At 46.8% G+C, this 20,943-nt stretch overlaps 1 protein-coding gene across 1 annotated transcript in view; it reads left to right on the forward strand.

Moving 5' to 3' along the window:
- Window positions 1-20,943, forward strand: part of LOC147456785 (NADH:ubiquinone oxidoreductase, 17.2kDa subunit) — a 107,536-nt gene that overhangs the window by 14 nt on the left and 86,579 nt on the right. The window contains 5 exon segments of the mRNA XM_086513450.1: window positions 1-126; window positions 509-565; window positions 652-704; window positions 790-841; window positions 1,306-1,371. The exon segment at window positions 1-126 is cut by the window's left edge and continues 14 nt beyond it. Coding sequence (XP_086369576.1) covers window positions 15-126; window positions 509-565; window positions 652-704; window positions 790-841; window positions 1,306-1,371 — 340 coding nt within the window. The 5' untranslated portion in view covers window positions 1-14.

Consider the following 20,943-nt stretch of genomic DNA (forward strand, 5'->3'; position numbering starts at 1 on the left):
AGAGAGAGAGAGAGATGGCGAAATTCTTACAGAGAATGTGGGCGTTGGTTCGGATGAAAGAGCTTGTGGGGAAGGACAATGCGGGCAACGTTTTTTACCGCCACTCCACCACGGTCGATGGCGCTGGTATGTGCACTCTTTTTTTTTTTTTTCTTATTTTGGGGGGGGGGGGTTGGGGGGGGGATGGCGGGGACCATTATCCTACGTCTGCTCTTAGACCAACCATTGACTGTACAATCTGCAACAGTTTGAGATGGCTCCATTTTTTCTGTCTCTTTTGCAAATTCGTACATGGTGGTACCTCACAAATTTGAATCATGATACTTAAGACAGTTAATCTATGTACCGCTCTTTCCTTGTCCAGTATAGATTGAGACGCATCTGTTAGATGGTTAAGGTTTAATTATGCAGAAATGTATGCAGCTGTAAATGCATCGTTGAACAAGAGCATGAATTCTTGTTCACAAAATGCTTTAAGAAAATGTTTGAGCACACATTAATTATTCAGTGACAGAGAGAAGATGGGTAGAATATGCTGGAGAGCCGAATCCAAGAAATCTGCCAGGTTAAAAGCTTTTGTTGAAATGTGTTATAATGAGAACCCATGCTGTTTGATTGTGAACTAATTCAGCTGGGTCCTTGATATCGTAGCGGAGTGGTATAGTTGGCTGATAGGACGAAGGAAAGATGCCCCTACATCAGAGGTATGTATTTTCTGATTTGCTTGTTTCGATAAAAAGCCACAGCATATGATTCATTGTGGTTGATCACAATCTCCTTGATTTGAAGGAAATCATGGGATTGGAGGCTTACCGGCAGCGCGTCAAGATGAATGCCGCAAGTACATACCACCTTTTTGCATTTAACAGTCAGGTTAGAAGATTGTTTTGGTTGAGCTTTAGGTCATAGCATGACTGACTCTTGTTGTGCTAGTCATGGCACACAGTTGTAGGCTGATGTACTACTGGACAGAAGTAAAGAAGATTGTCAGTAAGAAGCTCTTGTCTCATCGTTCCCATGGGAGCTACTGCAAGGGCAGCTTATGCTGCCCTTTCTCTCTCAGTCTAGGATCCAGGAAGTCTAATAGCTTAAAGCAAACTAGACTGTAAAGTTTCACACATTATATAAGTGTTTTCACAAATAGGGTTTTGATTTGGAAGGCGCCTTATAATAATTAGTGTTGTGCATTTGTTCTTTTGTTTTGCGTGTTTAGGATGGACAACAAGAATTGCAAAGTAAATTTTCGTTTGATTATGCTTCCCTGAATGTCTACCCTGCTGCTAATATTGTGTTAATGCGATTTAGTTGTTGAGAAGGAGGAGGAAAAGCGACGTTTTAGACAAAAGAGTCTTCAACACGATGGAAACATGGGTGAGTATTTTCTTTGCACAAACATGAGAGTCTATGATGAACTTGAACACAGAAAAATATTGAGGGGTCAAATAAAGTCACAGAGGTTGCATAATGTTGTACTTTTGTGTAGATTAACGATTTTTTTGAGATGTCTTTTTGTTGATTTGAGCTTGGTAATCTGCTTAAATGTCTTGTTTATTTGGGAAAATTTGTTTATTTTTTATGATTTTGTAGTTGAGGAAGGTACAAGGCTTTTGGAAGTCTTGTTACAACTGAAATAAGAGTCAAATGGAGAATAGAGGATGGCATGGTAGAGATTTTAGGCAGGTGTCTGGTGAGACTATAGGAGCTAAATGAGGTCACTAACCTCGGATGTGAAGTTATTGATAGCTCTGAACATTGGAGTTCTGATTTTCTCCATGAAAAGCGAAAGTTTTTTTGCAAGAGAGAGGCTGTCATGTATAAAAGGCAATCTAGAGGACACATATGGATTTAGCACCGATTGAGTTTTTGTGGTGGAACAACATGCAGGAAACAAATAGGATGGATCTCCTAGCTATGTGTACTGCCCGTGGACACTTCTTGTACATACTACCTGACTGCAGCCATCATACATCAGCCATCGATCTGGGCCAAGCGTTTAAGGACATAGCACTCAGACATAGCTGGGCCAAGCATCGGAGTGTGCCATACTGGGCAGCAGAACATGCACAGGAATGGCACAGAGCAATGGAAAAAAATGGTACACATGCACTTTCTCCCTTAGATGAAAACAGCCAGCCCTTTAGGAGAGACATGTACGAATATACGGGTGCCTTTGTGCACCCATCAAAGGAGGAAAACTGAAGGAAGGGAGGAGAAGAGAGTAGATAAAGGGGAGAAACACAAAGAGATGTAGAGAATGACCCAAGAGCAATAACACACACACACACACACACACACACACACACACACACACACACACACACACACAGAGAGAGAGAGAAATTAAATGAAATGTTATATTAACGTCTTCAAAATTCCAAAATGACCTATGAGACCATAGCGTTACAATGTGGTGAACATGATACAAAGTCAGAGTAACAAAATGAAATGATAAAATGATAAAATAAAAGTACTATGGGATCCTAGGACCTAAAATGGTAGGTGTGAACTAAGCAGCTAGCTGGGATAGGTAAATCACAAGTCAAAAGAGATCCAGCATCGGTCGCTGGCGGATCTCATCAATCTCCTCCATGGTCAGTAGTTTGACCAGGCGTTGTCCATGTCGGGCCAAAGTGATCCAAATCCTCTGATGTAGCCTCCGTCGATGTTGTGTAGTCCTCCAAAGTCGTGGGCGTCTGGATCTCCCCAGCTTAGTCGCTCGATCGATCAGTGTGCCTCTGGTGTGAGGCGACAAGATCTGCTGTGGTAGTAGCTCCTCCGAGTGTCGAGTGTCTGCTCTAAAGAAGTCTGTGATGTGTCTATGAGACTGGCTAGCCTCTCCTCTCATTTGTGTCTGCGCAGCTCGAGCAGAAACAAACCCAGGCCTGCATCTCTGATCCTCGTACCTCATGACTTTGTGGAGAGTGGTCCAAAGCCCTCTTTGAACAAGCAGTGGAAGCGGCCTTGTATCTCGTAGTAGACGGGGCAGTGGCTTTCTTAGGCTCCTTGTCACACAGGGGGCATGTCCTGGCCTCTGCTAGTACTCCGCTGTATCTCCCAGTCTCGATTCGCAGCTGGTGTGAAGATGTGCGTATCTGGTTAATAGCACACCGTATCCCATGAGACAAGTGGGTGTCCATGTATCTGGACCTCGTCACAAAACCGTCCGCCGTAAGCTGGAGAAGATGCTCTTTGTAGAAAGCCATCTTCGTGCCCGGCTCCTGTGCTGGTTGTATCCATGTCCTCCTGGTGTCTAGCTGAGTCCGGTCCTGGCCGATGAGCCCGGTGGTCTCGGACTGTGTAAGAGTCAGAGAGGGTGCATCCAGTGAGTACTGGAAGGGGGGCAATCTGTCTATACTAAACCCATGCGCCTGGAACCATGATGTCATCTCCCCATACCAACACGCTGTATCTCCCTTCATGGCTAATTGTCGAGAGGACTCAAGTGCAAGGTGGGTGTATCTGTCTCTGCGGAGTTCCCACATGTAGAGTATGAAGGAAACGGATCTGGTGAGCACCTGGGGGGCAGGTAGCTCTGCTCGGATAATGGCGCGTGGTAGGTAGAGAGAGAGAGAGAGAGAGAGAGAGAGAGAGAGAGAGAGAGAGAGAGAGAGAGAGAGAGAGAGAGAGAGAGAGAGAGAGAGAGAGAGAGAGAGAGAGAGAGAGAGAGAGAGAGAGAGAGAGTGGCACCCTGCTCCCTGCTTGTCGCACGTGCTGCTCCCTGCCTATCGCCTGCGCCTTGCACTTTGCAGCCTGCGCGCCCTGCACTCTGTCTGCCACACGCGCCCGGACTGCCCTGCTGCGCGCCCTGCTCTCTGCTTGTCGCACGGTCAGACTGCTGCCTGCGCATGCTCTGTTGCCTGCACGTGCTGCCTGCACGCCCTTGCTGCCTGCGCGTGCTCTGCAGCTGGCGTAACCCTAATTCCCTGCAACCCTAACAGTTTACGAAACCCTAATTCCACGAAACCCTAAAAATCCAAAAGCCCTCACTATCCCAAACCCTAACCGCGCCCTCTTTCAATCGCTTGCAAGCGAAAGAGAGAAAGAGAGAGAGAGAGAGAGAAAGTGTCCAACATTCAATTCGGGTCGTGCTTTTCCCGTTTGCCAGTTTCGCCCATTCTTCATGGCGGGTTTGCCGGTCTCGAGTGCTACACACGGCGCTCCATCACCACTTGCCTGTCGCGTGGACTGTACTGGCGACCTGTTGACACGCATTGACTCCAAAGTGCAACACTTGGCACAGCATGCCTTGGTTGGCCGGATGATTGGACAGTCTCCACCTCGATCTTCTATACGCGATTGGTGTCAGACTGCATTGGGCACTACTCAGGGACGGATCTCAGAGCTTACATTCCTTGGCAGAGGCATATTCATGGTACGTCTTTCAGATCCCGCCACTGCCTAAGCTCTCCTGGCTCGCTCTCCGATACTCTCTGATTGCAGGATGATATACTTGACGCGGTGGTATCCCGAGTTTACTACTGAGGAGTTTGACAGTCGACACCTTATTCCCAGATTCCCTCTGACCCTCTCCTTCCCGGATATGCCTCTTCATTTTATTGATGAGCATCTCCTTCAGATGATTGCTGCTCACTTTGGCACAGTAGTTCCAGGATCCTGCATCTTCTCATCTGGTCCACTTCGCATTCAGGTCTTGGTGTTTGGGGATACTTCATTACCAGATTCGGTTACTGTGGCTGTGCGCGATCGAGACTACTCTTGCCGAATGGTAGTCACTGGCCGTCCAGGGCAGTGCTTAAGCTGTCACGAGATGGGACACTTGGCGCGAGAATGCCCCACACTGCCACGCCATCGGCGACAACAGCAGCCGGCTCGTGGCACTCATGCTTAGCCACGTGGTCAGCGCCAACAAGCGGCTCCTTCTACTACTACTCGAGCACCTCCTCAGCCGGGAGGTGCTCCTAGAGCTTCGACCCTCCATGTTCCTCCCTCTGCTTCAGCTCCTACTGAGGCAGCATGGCAGACAGTGGGTCGTAACCATTCCTTCCGTCCTCGTCCGCAACCTCCAATGCATGCAGCCCCTAGTGTTACCTCTCCTGCTCCCTCTCAAGTTTCCACCACCCCCTTACCCCCTGCTTCTCCTCACCAATCTTCTTCTTCAGCACAGGATCACTTACCTCTGCTACCAGCTCCTCCTCCACCTGCTGTTCCTCCACTCGCTCCTTCCCCTCTTCCAGAGGCTCCTATTCCCATGCAGATGGATCATTCACCGCTACTACCTCTCCCTCCTCATCTCCCCCCCCCCCCCCCCCCCCCCTCCCTCAGCAGCTCATACTTACGTCCTACGCAGTTTTCTCAGCTCTTGTCCTCTTTCCTGGGGCACTCATCGGGCTGAGATGTGCGGTGACTCAGACGGACCATTGCGGGTACAACTCTACCTTATGCATCACAAGACAGGTTGTGTTCCTTCTTTGATTGGCAGTCGCTCTTAGCCTACGCATTCCTTTTCCTTCCATTCCACGCTGCTCAGGAATGGTCCGAGGATCAGGTTCTCCATTTTGTGCACGCCCAGACTATGACTGAGCTACATTTATGGTTGTCTACTTCTGCCCCCGATGTTTTGTCTCCTCACTATCCTTCATGTATTGGTGCTATGGAGTGGAGTGATGTTTATGCTTGCTATTCACTGCCTATGGTCATTCATGTATCCTCAGATGTGGTGCTTCCTATGTCTATGCGCATTTGGGGTGTCAAGGCTGTAACATCGGTAATGCAATGTAAACAAGCTGAGGTTCGCAGTTGGTGCAATGAGACACCATATTTTAGAGAGGGCTTGCGGGTTGCTTTCCTACCGCCTGAAGCTCACCCCTTGGATGGTCCAGCTGCCTCCAAGAAGATGCGCAGTTAGTCAGATACTATACCTACTCTTTCATGCAGTCTATGGATTTACATGTACTTTCTTGGAATGCTAATGGTTTACAGACTTCTCGGGTAAAAGGCTCCCGTAAGCTTTTACTTCGCAGAGATTTACACACTCATGTAGTGGGCACTGTGGATATACTACTAGTATAGGAGCATAAGATTGCCACTCCTTTTGGCAATCTCATGCCATCGGGCGCCCGCACTTTTTGGGAGCCTGCTCTTGGCCTTCATGGTCAGAGTTGCGGTGTATGCATCTCAGTGGGGCCACGTTACTTGGCCTCAGTTCAGCAGCATGGCACACTAGTCGCTGGCAGAGCAGTTTATGTTTCTATTCGGATTCGGGAATCTATCATTGGTTTTATGTCAGTCTACGCACCCACTGTCCCTCGGGAGAGGGCTACTTTTTGGTCCTCCTTGGCTGTTGCTCTACCTGTTGTAGACTCTTGGGTTGTTGGAGGTGACTTCAACAACGTTGAGAGCGACTCTGATTGACGAGCCACCACACCTCCCGTTCTATCATCCATTTCTCCTGATGAGCAGCCAGCTTGGGATCGATTTCTTCTAGCTATTCAAGGTGTTGACGCTTGGCACATACCCTCTTTTGGTCATCACCCTGCTACTCTTCATTACTCTTGGGGGTTTCAGCGACAGCAGGGGAGATTATTAGAGCGACTGGACCGTTTTTACATTGGCCCTTGGGCAGCAGCTCTAGGCGGATTTACTACTATATGGAGAGGAACCAGCCTCTCAGATCATTTTCCCACATCATTATTTATCTCCTTCACTAGATCCTCTGCTCAGAGACAAGGCTGCCGCATCCTTGACAGTGTTCTCACCACTCAAGTATTGCAGCAGCAGATTCATGACTTGTGGTCCACGGATGCTTCTTATTGTGGACCCCCTAGAGAGTTTCTTGCTCATTGCATTTCTCAGTCTAGTATTTACTGCCGTGATCAGACTGCTATCATTCATCGTCAGTTGAGAGTACGTGAGTCTGATCTTCACATCCCTCTTGGTTCCACTCAGCGCTTGCTTGAGGAGTTGCCTCAGGATGCTTATCTCGCTGCTAGACAGACAGAGCTCACAGAAGAGATTCGTCGCGTACAGGAGGCTAGATCTGAGTTCACGCATCATGCTTCAGTGTCTCATTGGATAGCTAAAGCTGATCGAATGAATAAAGACTTCTTCGCGGCACATAAAGAACGCCCTCCTGGCACCACTCTGCGGACTTTGTGCGATGCTCAGGGGACACTACATATGCATCCTGATGTTATTCTTGATATGTCTGCATATTATTTTGAGACAGTGTTCACTGCTGATGTATGCACTCCTGAGGTTTTACTTGCCCGTGAGCAAATTTGGCAGCACACTCGACATCGTTGTACAGACACTATGGCAGAGATCCTGTTGGCGCCTTTCACACTTACAGAGCTCCATGCTGCTATAGAGAGTCTTGATCCATCCTCCTGTCCAGGCGAGGATGGTCTCACTAGAGCCTTCTTTTTGACATATTGGGATGTATTGCATATACCACTGCTTCGCGGTTGTCAGGACATCTTTGCATCAGGATATATGCATCCGGCTCTTTGTTCAGGTCTCATCTCTCTTATTCCGAAGGGGGGTGACACCACTCAGCTCCGACAGTGGAGACCTATTATCCTACTCCCTTCGGTCTATAAGATATTAGCGTTACTGATCAGCCATCGCTTGCGGCCGTTCTTACCAGATATTATTCATACTTCTCAGACAGGCTTCGTTATGGATCGATGCATTCTGGATAATATCTTCACTTTTTATGAGGCAGTAGAGTGGGCAAGATCATCTTCTGAACCTCTCGCTTTTTTCATCCTAGACTTCGAGAAAGCATACGATCGTGTTGACTGGGACTTTCTCGAAGAATCTTTAGCCAGGATGGGTTTCCCTTTGAGATGGATTTCAGGTATTTCAGCTCTCTTCAGAACTGCCAGCAGCGCTATTACTATTGGTGGCCGTGTCAGTCGCAGTTTTGAGCTTTCTCGATCTGTCCGTCAGGGATATCCTTTAGCAGCATATCTGTATCTGTTTGTGGGAGAGACTATGTCTGACTTTCTTCGTGCTCAGAGTCATGCATTTCTGGGATTGACCATGCCAGTACCTACAGCTCCAGACCTTATCGATCAAGAGTTTGCTGATGACACTATGCTCATGTTGCGCTATTTGCTATCTGCTCTTGATGCAATGCGGGAGGCCCTATAGGTTTTTTGCATTGCCAGTGGTGCACGCATTAACTGGCTAAATCCTTTGGGTTATTGGTTGGCAGTGATGACATACCTACTTGGGGGGTAGATAATGGTTTCACATGGCTACAGCCGGGTCAGACATGCAGATACCTGGGCTTCCAGGTTGGATTTGATGTTTCCTCACAACAGCAGTTTGCACCCGTACTACAGTCTATTCGCAGGAAGCTATGCCATTGGTCTTCACGTCATCTGTCGTTGGCTGGCCGTGCATTGGTCGCCAACCAAGTCATTCTGGCTATAGTATGGTATACGGCTTCTTGTTGGATGTTACATTCTGGTGTGATAGCTCAGCTCCGCCGACTAGTAAGGAACTTTTTATGGAGTGGCACAGATGGGACTATTGATACTCGTGCTAGAGTTCGCTGGTCCACGATCATTCGTCCTAGGTCAGAGGGAGGCCTTGGCATCATTGATCCAGAGTTACAGAGCCGCGCACTTCTTACCAAGCTTATTGTTCGGGGTCTTTTTCCCGGCCAAGAACCTTGGAAGATGCTTCTTCAGGCTGCTCTTTGCACAGTGACTCCACGACTCGGCACTAGAGATGGTCATACTTGGCATTCAGGGTATCGTTTTCTCTTTACGGATGCTCCCTTGTCCACTTCCACCCTCTCACCCTTTCTCTGATCGCTCCTTCAGATTTGGGTTGCCATGAGACGGACTATCGTACGCTCACCTCCCTCATGTCGTGAGGAGATTGAGCGCCAGCCTCTCATTTGGAATGCTACAGTTCTTGATTCTTCGGTTAATCCACCTCGTCAGCTTGGAGAGAGGACTCACATTGATTGGGCTGCTTGGGACTCTGGCCCTGCTGCCTCTATGCGGTTGTTTTATGAGACACGTATGCTGGATGCAGATTTTGTGGCAGAACATTATGACATTGGTCGCAGGGTGCCAGACAGACTGCTTGAGATCGATTCTGCCGTTCCTTCACAGTGGGATGCAGTCATGCGCGGCACTGTTCAGATGCCCCCTCATTGTGGCTGGGAAGGCCTCTTTGACCAGAGCACTCTCTTATTAGTTCGTTTGGACACCATGCTATTCACAGTTGATACTGACAACTCTCAGGGGATTCATGCTCGATTGACATACGTTGCCACTTCTCCACTACTTATCTCCTCCGGCGCCCGATGGGAGGCCATACGAGTAGTTGGCTCACGCTGGAAGTGTCGTGTTGACCCCCGTTTTGCTTCCGCTGACGCTGCACTTTGGAGGCTTTGGGTGTGGGAGGGCCGTGCCCTATCGCAGCTTTACTGGACCCAGGAGAGTGGCATTGGCCTCACTCAGATTCCACAGGTGCACCTGTATCCTTCTTTGAGTACAGTGTCCGGATTCGAAGATTAGCATTGATGAGACAGCAACCACAGCAGCCCACTCGTATGCGTTTCTGGTTACATTCAGGCCTCTCTCATGCCTATCTGCAGCAGTTTTGGTTCGCAATCTGGGATTTACATGTTGCTCGTCATATTTCCTTTTTCATGTGGATGATTGCTCATGCGGGACTACCAGTTGGAACTTGGCTAGCTACTATGGGTCATGATCCGTTATGTACTCGCTGCCCTTCGCGCCAACTTGAGTCACCTGCTCACTGTCTTTGGTCATGCTCAGCTTCCCATGTAGTGTGGCTTGCAGTTTGCTCTCTACTCAGCAGATCAGGTGTTCAACATGGATTTCTTACTTGGGGATCTGTCTCATGGTTGATGTCGATGCCCGGCCCGCATCTTTTCTACGAGGGCTCAGCCACAGATCCAGCCTTCATGCTTACCTCCACTGGTTATCGACGAGGGACTTTGGCTATGCTACCACAGATTGCTTGGCAGGGAGATTCGCAGACACGTGATGCAGTTTTCTCAGTCATCACTAGTATTACACTATGGAATATTTGGAGAGCTCGTTGTCTTCACATTCTCAGTGCGGCTCCACAGCTCCTTCAGGATATCCTCACTGCCATTTGGCTAGACACCATTCACACCCTGATTTGGCAATGGGATTCGTCCTCCGGTACATCTAGAGCAGCCGAGGCTCGTCGATTTGCCTTCCTTCGGCATTGGGCACGATCCCTACTTTTCTTCACACTGACAGGTGGTCAGATTACTTGGCATTATGCCCCTCCTCAGTGGTTTCTCCTCCACTCCTCACACCGACCACCATGAGATTGTTCTAGTCGAGTAGTCACTATAGTGGCTCTCCTCCTTTCATTCAGCTTGTACACCCCACGTGATAGGCTATTTTGGCATCCGCTGGGATTATTTTGTACTCAGTAATATACAGCCCTGACTTTTTCCAAAAAGAGAGAGAGAGAGAGAGAGAGAGAGAGAGAGAGAGAGAGAGAGAGAGAGAGAGAGAGAGAGAGAGAGAGAGAGAGAGAGAGAGAGAGAGAGAGATGATGAAATGAAATGAAATATTATATTAACGTCTTCAAAAGGCCATAATGACCTATGAGACCCGAAAGTTACAAAGTGGTGGATTTGATACAAAGTCAGAGTATCATACACACAGAGAGAGAGAGAGAGAGAGAGAGAGAGAGAGAGAGAGAGAGAGAGAGAGAGAGAGAGAGAGAGAGAGAGAGAGAGAGAGAGAGAGAGAGAGAGATTGGTCGCGGGGTGGCAGACAGATTGCTTGAGATTGACACCGCCCTTCCTTCACAGTGGGATGCAGTCATGAGAGACACGGTTCAGATGCCTCCCCATTGCGGCTGGGAAGGCCTCTTTGCTCAGAGCACTCTCTTATTAGTTCGTTTAGACACCATGCTGTTCACAGTTGATACTGCCCAGTCTGAGGGGATTCATGCTAGATTGACATATGATGCCACCTTTCCACATCCTATCCTTCCCGGAGCTCGATGGGAGGCAATCAGAGTAGTTGGCTCCCGCGGGAAGCGTCGTTGTGTTGACCCTCGTTTCGCTTCTGCTGATGCTGCACTTTGGAGGCTTCGGGTGTGGGAGGGTCGTGCCCTATCTCAGCTATATTGGGACCCAGGAGAGTGGCATTGGCCTCACTCTGACCCTAAATGTGCACCTGTATCCTTCTTTGAGTACACTGTCAGGATTGGACGGTTAGCATTGATGAGACAGCAGCCAGAGCAGCCCACTCGTATGCGTTTCTGGTTACATTCAGGTCTCTCTCATGTCTATCTGCAGCAGTTTTGGTCCGCCATCTAGGATTTACATGCGGCTCGTCGAATTTCTTTTTTCATGTGGATGATTGCGCATGTGGGACTTCCAGTTGGGACTTGGCTAGCTACTATGGGTCATGATCCATTATGTACTCGCTGTCCTTTACGACTCCCTGAGTCACCTGCACACTGTCTTTGGTCATGCTCAGCTTCCCATGTAGTGTGGCTTGCAGTTTGCTTTCTACTTAGCAGAGCAGGTGTTCAGCATGGATTTCTTACTTGGGGATCTGTCTCATGGTTGATGCCGATGCCCGGCCCCCATCTTTTTTACGAGGGCTCAGACACAGATCCAGCCTTTATGCTTACCTCGGCTGGTTATCAGCGAGGGACTTTGGCTATGCTACCACAGATTGCTTGGCAGGGGGATTCTCAGACACGTGATGAGGTTTTTTCAGTCATCACTAGTATTACACTTTGGAATGTTTGGAGAGCTCGTTGTCTCCACATTCTCAGTGCGGCTCCACAGCTCCTTCAGGATACCCTCACTACCATTTGGCTGGATATCATTCACACCCTGATTTGGCAGTGGGATTCTTCCTCAGGTGCATCTCGAGCAACCGAGGCTCGCCGTTTTGCCTTCCTTCGGCGTTGGGCACGATCCCCACTCTTTTTCACACTTACAGGTGGACAGATTACGTGGCATTATGCCCCTCCTCGGTGGTTTCTCCTCCACTCGTCACACCGACCACCATGAGATTGTTTTAGTCGAGTTGTCACTATAGTGGCTCTCCTCCTTACATTCAGCTTGTACACCCACGTGATAGGCTATTTTGGCATCCGATGGGGATTATATTGTACTCAGTAATAGACAGCCCTGACTTTTTCCAAAAAAGAGAGAGAGAGAGAGAGAGAGAGAGAGAGAGAGAGAGAGAGAGAGAGAGAGAGAGAGAGAGAGAGAGAGAGATGTGGATGAAATGAAATGTTATATTAAACGTCGTCAAAAGGCCAAATGACTTATGAGACCAAACTGATATGATCTTGGTGGATTTAATACACTGTCTGGGTACAAAATATAACGAAGTAAAATAAAAGCTAAAAGCTAAAACGAACATCACTGTCCGAGGATGTCGAGCATCGGACGCTATCTGAGGATGTACTATATCGGTCGCTGAAGAATATCGTCAATGTCTGCGGTGGCAAATAGTCATACTAGAGGTCTCACATGCCGTGCTAGCATAGACCCGATCCTCTAATGGAGTCTTTGTCGTTGTCGTGGTGGTCCTCGTAGACGTGGGCGGCTAACTCTCCCAAGCAATGGCTCTGCTAGTCAATATACCTTTGGTATAGGTGGACTTTGAAGTCTATTGTGAAGCTTGCTCATCTGACTGCCAAGTCTCTGCTCTAAAGAAATCAGTGATTTCCTTGTGCGAATGTCTCCCACTATCGAATCTCTTGAGGAGACTCTCGGTGTGTCTGCGCAACTCTAGCAAAAACAACTCTATCTCTGATCCTGATATCTCATGACACTAGCCAGTGGTCCAAAGCCCTCTTTGAATAGACAGTGAAAGCGGGCCTCGTATCTCATAGTACACTGGACAATGACAAATGTGATGTAACTGCCTCGGGCCTCTGTTGGTACTCTCCTAAATCTACCAGTCTCAATCTCTAGCTGGTGAGATGATGTGCACATCTGACCAATAGCACATCGTATCCCATGGGATAAATGAGCGATGATGCGGAAGCGAGACCTTTTGAGAAAATGAGAGAGAGAGAGAGAGAGAGAGAGAGAGAGAGAGAGAGAGAGAGAGAGAGAGAGATGAAATGAAATGAAATGTTATATTAACGTCTTCAAAAGGCCAAAAGTACCTATGAGACTAGAAAGTTACAATGCGGTGTATCTGATACAAAGTCGGATTAACAAAATAAATTAAACTAGGATAACAAAATATAAATACTGCGGAATCCTAAACTAAGTTGATAGGTGTGAAAGGTGAAAGGCGTGAAATGTGTGAACTAAGCAGTACAATGTGTAGACAATATAAGAGGGAAGTAGAGATCCATCTTCATAGAGATCCATCTTCATTTGCACTCTGGACGACGAAAAAGTATGGCTCGAATCCTTTGCTGTAGCCTCCTTCGAAACTGTGGAGCTCCTCTTCTCCATCAGGGTCGTCTAGGTCTCCCTAGCTCCAATGCTCGGTCTATGAGAATGCCAGTAGTGCGGGCAGACCTCTCCACTGTTGGCTGCTCCTCTGTCTGTTCTTCTGGATGTACAATATCTAGTGTAAAGAAATCTATGATCTGTCTCTAGGGTTGTCTCTCTTCATTTCTCCTCAGTAAAGTTTCTCTATGCCTGTGTAACTCAAGTAGATATAGCCCAAGACATCTCTGATCCTCATAACTCATGACCCTAGATAGAGGCCCAAAACCTTCTCTGAATAGACAATGAAAACGGCCTCGTATCTCATAGTACAATGTGCAATGACATATGTAATGTAGCTCTGTCTCTGGCTCTAGATGGCATAAGCGGCATATCCTGCTATGTGCTGGTGTCCCTCTGAATCTGCCAGTCTCAATCTCGAGCTGATGTGAGGACGTGCGTATCTGGCCAATGGCACAACGCAAACCATGAGAAAGATGCGTGTCCATATAGCTAGGTCGAATCACAAACCCATCCCCTGTGAGAGAGAGAGAGAGAGAGAGAGAGAGAGAGTCTGTTAAACCAACCAACCTTGGCAATAAATAACTCATACAAATACAATCCAGGTTTGACATGTTTTTTAGGCTACCAGGACACCCATCGAGCCCTTGAGTTTATACACCAGTTTGACGTCGCCTTCTTAGGAGGTCGGTTCATGGAATGCTCCAAGGTGCGAAGGGTGGCATCTCACTTGAAAGGAAAGACACATACATTTTGCTACGCTGAGCAGCACCCGCGACGATAAAATTCAAGACGAATAGGTATATTTTTTAGATGTATTGCGGGCATGTAGACTTCACATTGTGAAGAGTTACGACCAGTTGATATTGTGCTAATTCTTTCTATCCTTTGTGGTGCGTATGCCCTATCAACTACCTCATTTTTGTGCGAATTTTTTCGATTTAATATTTCTTTTAGTGCTAGGCTTCATTATGGTTGAGTCTGCCCTTGATCTCCAGAGTCATGACAGAAACTCAGTACGCTGAACTTTGTGTTGATGTATGCTCATGTGTGTGCGTGCGTGTGGTGTGTGTTGTGTTTGGGAGCATATGTTAGTACCTAGTTCTACACCCACTATTGGGCACTGACGACTTTAGTGGGGATGTCGTGGTGTTTAGTCAATACTATGCATGATGGAGCTGATGGTTATATTGTCTTGTGGGTGACTACCATGGGTCTATACCTTGCACTTTCCTTTAAGGGTGAATCTGGGTATCCTGGATTCATCTAGGTATATTTTTTAGTGGTATAGCGGACATGCAGACTTCACATTGTGAAGTTTTTGTCCGAGTTATGACCAGTTGATATTGTACTAATTCTTTCTATCTTTTGTGGTGCGTATGCCCTATCAACTACCTCATTTTTGTACTAATTTTTTCGATTTAATGCTTCTTTTAATGCTAGGCTTCATTATGGCTGAGTCTGCCCTTGATCTCCAGAGTCATGACAGAAACTCAGTACGCTGAACTTTGTGTTGATGTATGCTCATGTGTGTGTGTGTGTGTGGTGTGTGTTGTGTTTGGGAGCATATGTTAGTACCTAGTTCTACACCCACTATTGGGCACTGATGATGTTAGTGGGGATGTCGTGGTATTTAGTCAATACTATGCATGATGGAGCTGATGGTTATATTGTCTTGTGGGTGACTACCATGGGTCTATACCTTGCACTTTCCTTTAAGGGTGAATCTGGGTATCCTGGATTCATCTAGGTATATGAAAGAGATGTAATCACTGCCTGATAGTATCTGAAGATGATTAAGAAGGACACGTTGGATGACTATTGCCAGAGGTTTTGGGATACTTACTTGCGAGGGTCCTCGTTTCTGAAGATTACTTTGAGGGACCAGATTGAGCTGTTTTGTTGTGGTTTGCCAAAAGAGATTCAAGAGTATTGCCTAGAACAGAAGTCTGAGTCTATTCAAAGACTTATGGCACATGCTAAGCAAGGATTTGGGATGCATGCCGGCTCATTGACTTATTTTACGGACAGGACAATATCCACCTCAACAAGGCAAGAGTCTCATAGTGAAGAGAATGAATCAGGGGAACCTGATGATAGCTCATCACAGGATTTCGGAGCAGTAAGAGAATTAGATGGTAGCGCATTCCAGAATTCCGACGAACTAAGGGAACCATATGCAAGTTCATTAGAGGATTGTGGAGGCTCCTTTGTCACAGATTGCCTAGATTGAATAAAATCACTAATTTCTCGTCGAGATTTTAGGGTATTGACAGGCTGACAATATTTTGCGGAATGACTTTATGAACAGATGTGCACTGAAGTGGAAATTTCCTTAATTGAATTGAAAACATGTGCTCTTTCATGTGTGTATTGTTAGAGACATGTAGAGAAAGATGAAATGACTGCAGCATTTTGTCTGAAGAATGATTTAAATTTAGTGCATCTCGACATCCGTTAGAGATTAGTGAGATCTGGATGTGATGGTCAAGTGAACTGAATGTAAATTGAATGAGATTCTAGTGCATCAAGATGTCTATCTGGATGAGATGACTGGATATTGTTGTGAGTGCATCAAGAGTTTTGGAAGGATGAGATGGCTGCACAATGATCTAGGTGCATTAAGAGTTCTGGATGGAATGAGATGGCTAGATCGAATGATCGAGACATGGTGTTCAGTGTGAACTATGTAATGTGCGACGGAAGTGAATGATGGTGTATGGCTCAGGATGAGTGATCAGTGAGTGCTCAAGGTTCTCTTTATTGATGGGAAGGGAGAGCCTTCCTTGACTTAATGAGAGAATTTGCAATGACCAAAACAAAGAGAGTGGAAAATGTAAGTGCAAAGTGCATGAGAGTAGTCTTTTTACTCGTCTTCGAGAAAATCATACTGGTTGGCTCTGTAAAAGCGTTTCTTCTTTGCATAAAACATGTGATCATCGGAGTCCGAACTGTCAGAGGATGACTCCTTAGTAGAACTGTAAAAAACGAGTCGGAATCTGACCTTCTTTGTCTTTTTCTTGTTCTTTCCAAAACTTTGATTCTTGCTTCGCTTCTTGTCCTCCTCGCTCGAGTTGCAAGAGGAAGAGCTAGAAGAAGTGTCGGAAGAAGAAGAAGGACTGGGTAGTACTTTGAAATGTACATGCTTCTTCTGTTTTCGTGCAGTTGCAAAAGAAGATTGACGGCCCAAGTAACCTGGGTAGTCAGTCCCCTTGTTACATTTCTTCAATTGCTAGATTAATTCGGTTTTCGACGACATCATTGAGTTCTTCTTTAGTGAACATCCTTGGAATAGGAGGTTTCTTGATTGCCGGTTTTATTAGCGACTCAATGGCTTTCTGCCAATGAGTTTGCACTTCATCCATCGGGTGCTGGGCCAAAAATTTGGCATATTGTGGGCCCTTGGCAAACTGGAGCATCTACTTGGTGCACTCATCAACCTGCTGTTGACGTTGCATCTCTATGAGCTGATAGTGCGTAGGCCGAGGTGGCCCGTACTTGTTCTCTGCTAGTCCACTTGAATTTTCCATGCTGCCTCTCGTTTCCGAGGTGGTAGGAGGAGTCGTCTCATTCTTGCCTGAATCCATGTGTGTCGTGAGAAGAAGGATCGAATTTCCCGGTAGAAGAGAAATCGGCCGTGCTCTGATACCACCGTAACAAAATTGGACACCCCAAGTCTAGAATCTGTTTGGACACGAGAGAGAGTGTCACCAAGAGGTGTATTTTTCCTGTTGCCTTTCGTAAATAAGTATTAGATATATTTATTTTATTTTTACTTGTTTGTCTCAAAACCCTTGAAAAGGTGCAAGTGGACATTGCATGGCCAGTGTGAAACGGCTGCAGCCAAATGGGTTTCTCACATCGGGGATTTAGGTCGGTCAGACAGGGATTGCCCGGGCCAGTTAGCACTGAATTCTGATGAGTATGGAAGCTCGTGTGCGCCAAACTGGAATTTGGGCCACTCGTCAAGTCACTGCAACTTTATAAGTTGAAAGGGGCCAGTAAATTAACCCACATTGTAGATGTTGGTCAAATGGTAGTCTTCAATGATGGTCAGGAGACCGATAGGGACGCCATGGAAGCATCTCCTAAAATTTAGGGAACTGCTATTTTTGACCGGAAAATGTGTTCGCGTCATTAGCTCTGGAATGACAAGGGGAACATTTTATTGCTCTGCTGCCAAGTCAACTGACGCACCAGTTGAGATATTTTTAGCAGGGAAAGCCCAAACTCGGAAACTGGGCGACGTGTCAGCCTGTGAGCGATTCTGCCACTCTGGGAGGCAAAAACGAGCTGCATATCAACAAAGGGGGCGCCATTTTCAGCCTCAGGTGGATTGTAGCAGGTACAGAAGCTATGGAATGCTTACCTTGCCCTCTATGCACAGTATGGTGACGGGAGTGATGCCCCGCATGCTACATACTGCTCTCTTTCTCCCCTACGTACAATATGTTATGCCCCACTAGTGGGCTTCTCATTTGACCTATGTACAGTTCTGGGGGTTTATGCGCGTTTGCCAAGGCAAGAGCCTTCTGAACAGGAACCGGATTAGCTAATTGCTAATCCCCCACAGGTACGCACAGTTCCATCACGAAAGATTGCGAGTTTGGAGAGTTTTCTCGCGTGAAAACTCGTCCAATTCACAGGGGAACTGTCCCATTGCGTGCGGGAGCCCTTGGGACACGCGTAGGCGTGTTCGCTCCGCTAAAAACGATCCGAAACAGGGAATTACAGCCTGCTGTGTTTTTCTGCAGGTTTAGGGTTTCGCACCTAAATTGCAAGGGAACATCGGGGGAGCCTCGTGAGAGCCTTGGGATGCGTGTACAGGCTTTTGGGCTCCCGGCAGTGAAAAACAGAGAATTACAGCCCGCTGAATTTCTGTGACAGCTCACCAGAAAGCTTCCAGATATTGAGGGAATCCGTCCTAGACAGGTGTTTTTGACCTACAGGGGTTTTTGCGCTGTTATGCTGTCGAAATCCGGTCGAAAACCTGCGTTTTCAGCCCTCGCCAGGTTTGGACAGCTTTGTGAAAGCTTGTGCTAAGTGGTCGGATCGTCTACCTTAATTTGAATAAAGAAATACCGAAAGGGGCGCCAGTCTTTGGGGCCTACAGGGTGTCGGTCTCGTGTGCGCAGTGACATTCTAGTCGTTGGACGCAACTGTGTTCTCTTCCCTTCTCAGTGCTCTGTGTAAGTTACAGGTAATTGAAATAGTACCGCCCTCTACGTTGTACGGGCCGGTTATAGAGAGATTCAGTTAAAACACTTCACTGAATCAAATCACACTTAAATTGAGTCGACACGGCCCAGCGTAGTTCCGTGCCAATAGAGATTGGCCCCAAAGACTGGCGCTCCTTTCGGTATTTCTTTTTGTATTAAACTTAGAGCAAAGTACAACTCCTGCGGGTGCTCTGCTCTCAGACTCTCCGTGCAAATCTCTGGAGAGTGAGGCCCTTGGGTTCCTTTTATTCTTACAAAGTGATGCCAAAACCAGAGCCCCCAAAAGCAATTATTCAAAAGCTTTTTACTCAAAAGTAGTAAGCCCAAAAGCTACCAACGCTTTTCTTGAAAATCCGTATAGCTGTGCCACGTCAGCGCTGTCAGCGCAAATCACGGAAATGAGTATGCTCTGCCATGTAAGCAGCCAGTGCAATTTGCGGCATCCGTACAGCTAGGCAGTTCACTGAATTTTAATCCTGTATGTCCCTAGGCCCCGCCTCGGCTAACGGCCTTAAGTTGGAACAACTTGTAAGGTCTTGGGTCATGCCACGTCATTAGTGTGTGACAGAGAGAAGACACGACACTAGATAAGGTCCCAAACCCCCTTTCAAGGGCCCCCCTCTCTATTGCTACAGAGGTATTTGCTTTAGATTGCACAAAGGTCTGGTACAATGCTTGTAGATGCTGTGGTACTTGACAACGATGGCGAAGACTGAGGGCTGGAAATGAAAAAAGCTAGGGTTGAGGCTGGCTGAAAAGTGAAACCACACAGCTGTACATCAGTCAAATGAAGAGCCCTCTTGTGGGGCATCACATAACTGCACGTAGGGGAGAGAGAGAGAGCAATGTGTAGTGTGCAGGGCATCACTCCTAGCACCACACTGTACATTATGTGGAAAGGAAGCACTCCATAGCTCATAACATGTGACAGGTTCTCAATGAAGCATCCCCCCAGCATAAATTGAGCGCCCCCTGCTTGACCTGTAATGCATCTGTGAACAAATAAATGCAAAAGGGGAAGATTTCCATGGCTACCAAAACCTGTGTATCGCTGAAAACGCAGCAAAACAGCCCTGTAAACACGCATCTGAGCCTTCCAATGGTGAAAATGAGCTCCTTGGTCCTAGGTAAAGTCATGGGAAGCTCAAAAATGGAGAGAAATGGCTGAACTTTGCATCGGCTAGTTTTACGAGATTGCACCCATACACCCACACCCACGTGTCACAGGGGTTGAACCATAGTGGGCACACTTAGAACCCCTTGCCTTAACCACTAGGCCAGAGGAAATAGATCTTAACAAGACAAGGTTGCTTATTATACTAAACTAGGTTAAAACACAACATGCTATGCTAATCGGAGATTATGTTTTAACATCAAATAATATGAAATCAAGTGTACTCACTTCTCATGGCGTGCCGTTAACGAGCCTATGATTGTATAGAATGCCACAAGAATAATACTACAAATAGTGTGACACCAACTAACTTTGCAGCAGAGTAATAAAATGTTCCCCTTGTCATTCTGAAGCTAATGACGCGAACAGATTTCACGTCCCAAAATAGTAGTTCCCTAATTTTTAGGAGATGCTTCCTTTGGGCTCCCACTGGTCATCTGACCATCTATCCTCATTGGGACTGCATCCAAAAGTGCAATGTGGCCCAACTGTCGAATACTTTCTGTTGGTGATCCCACCTTGACTTTATGCCTTTATTGAGTTCACTTCCTAGTATCCACCAACTTGCTAAGTGCGACTGGGGTACCTACATGATCTTGAACTGAGCCTAGACATCCTTTTACTTTACGAGTTCTAGTGCCGACCAACTTCCCGTCTGCGGATGAAACTACCGTTCACATTGGCCATACAATGTCCGACCATTTGCAACTTCAAAAAGAGGGTCTCAAAAATTAAACAAAAATCATTGGAAAGAAGCCAACAACTAAGGTTAGCAATTGCCACGTCCTCGTGACATACCCCCCTCTTGAAATCTCAAACGTCCTCAATTGCATACCATAAATACATGCCACTGATGATCTTGTGTTGTTAGCACTTTTTTATCATCGGATGTATGCGCAAGAAAGGTCGTAACACATAGATACAAATGACTTAATGAGACCTTCATACTTTTGTCATTTCCATCTATTACATTGAATTCATACGTACATATGATGTGCTAGCTCTATCATTACTCCTCCTTTGCACACGTTGGGTTGGGGCATAAGTAGGTTGTAACCCAAAGGCTTCAAGGTAGAGCTGCAATACATTTGGTGACACTGATAGTGCATGCTCTTCAA

The sequence above is a fragment of the Adiantum capillus-veneris genome, chromosome 5, assembly GCF_014529385.1.
Source record: "Adiantum capillus-veneris isolate H3 chromosome 5, ASM1452938v2, whole genome shotgun sequence".
Classification (NCBI taxonomy): domain Eukaryota; kingdom Viridiplantae; phylum Streptophyta; class Polypodiopsida; order Polypodiales; family Pteridaceae; genus Adiantum; species Adiantum capillus-veneris.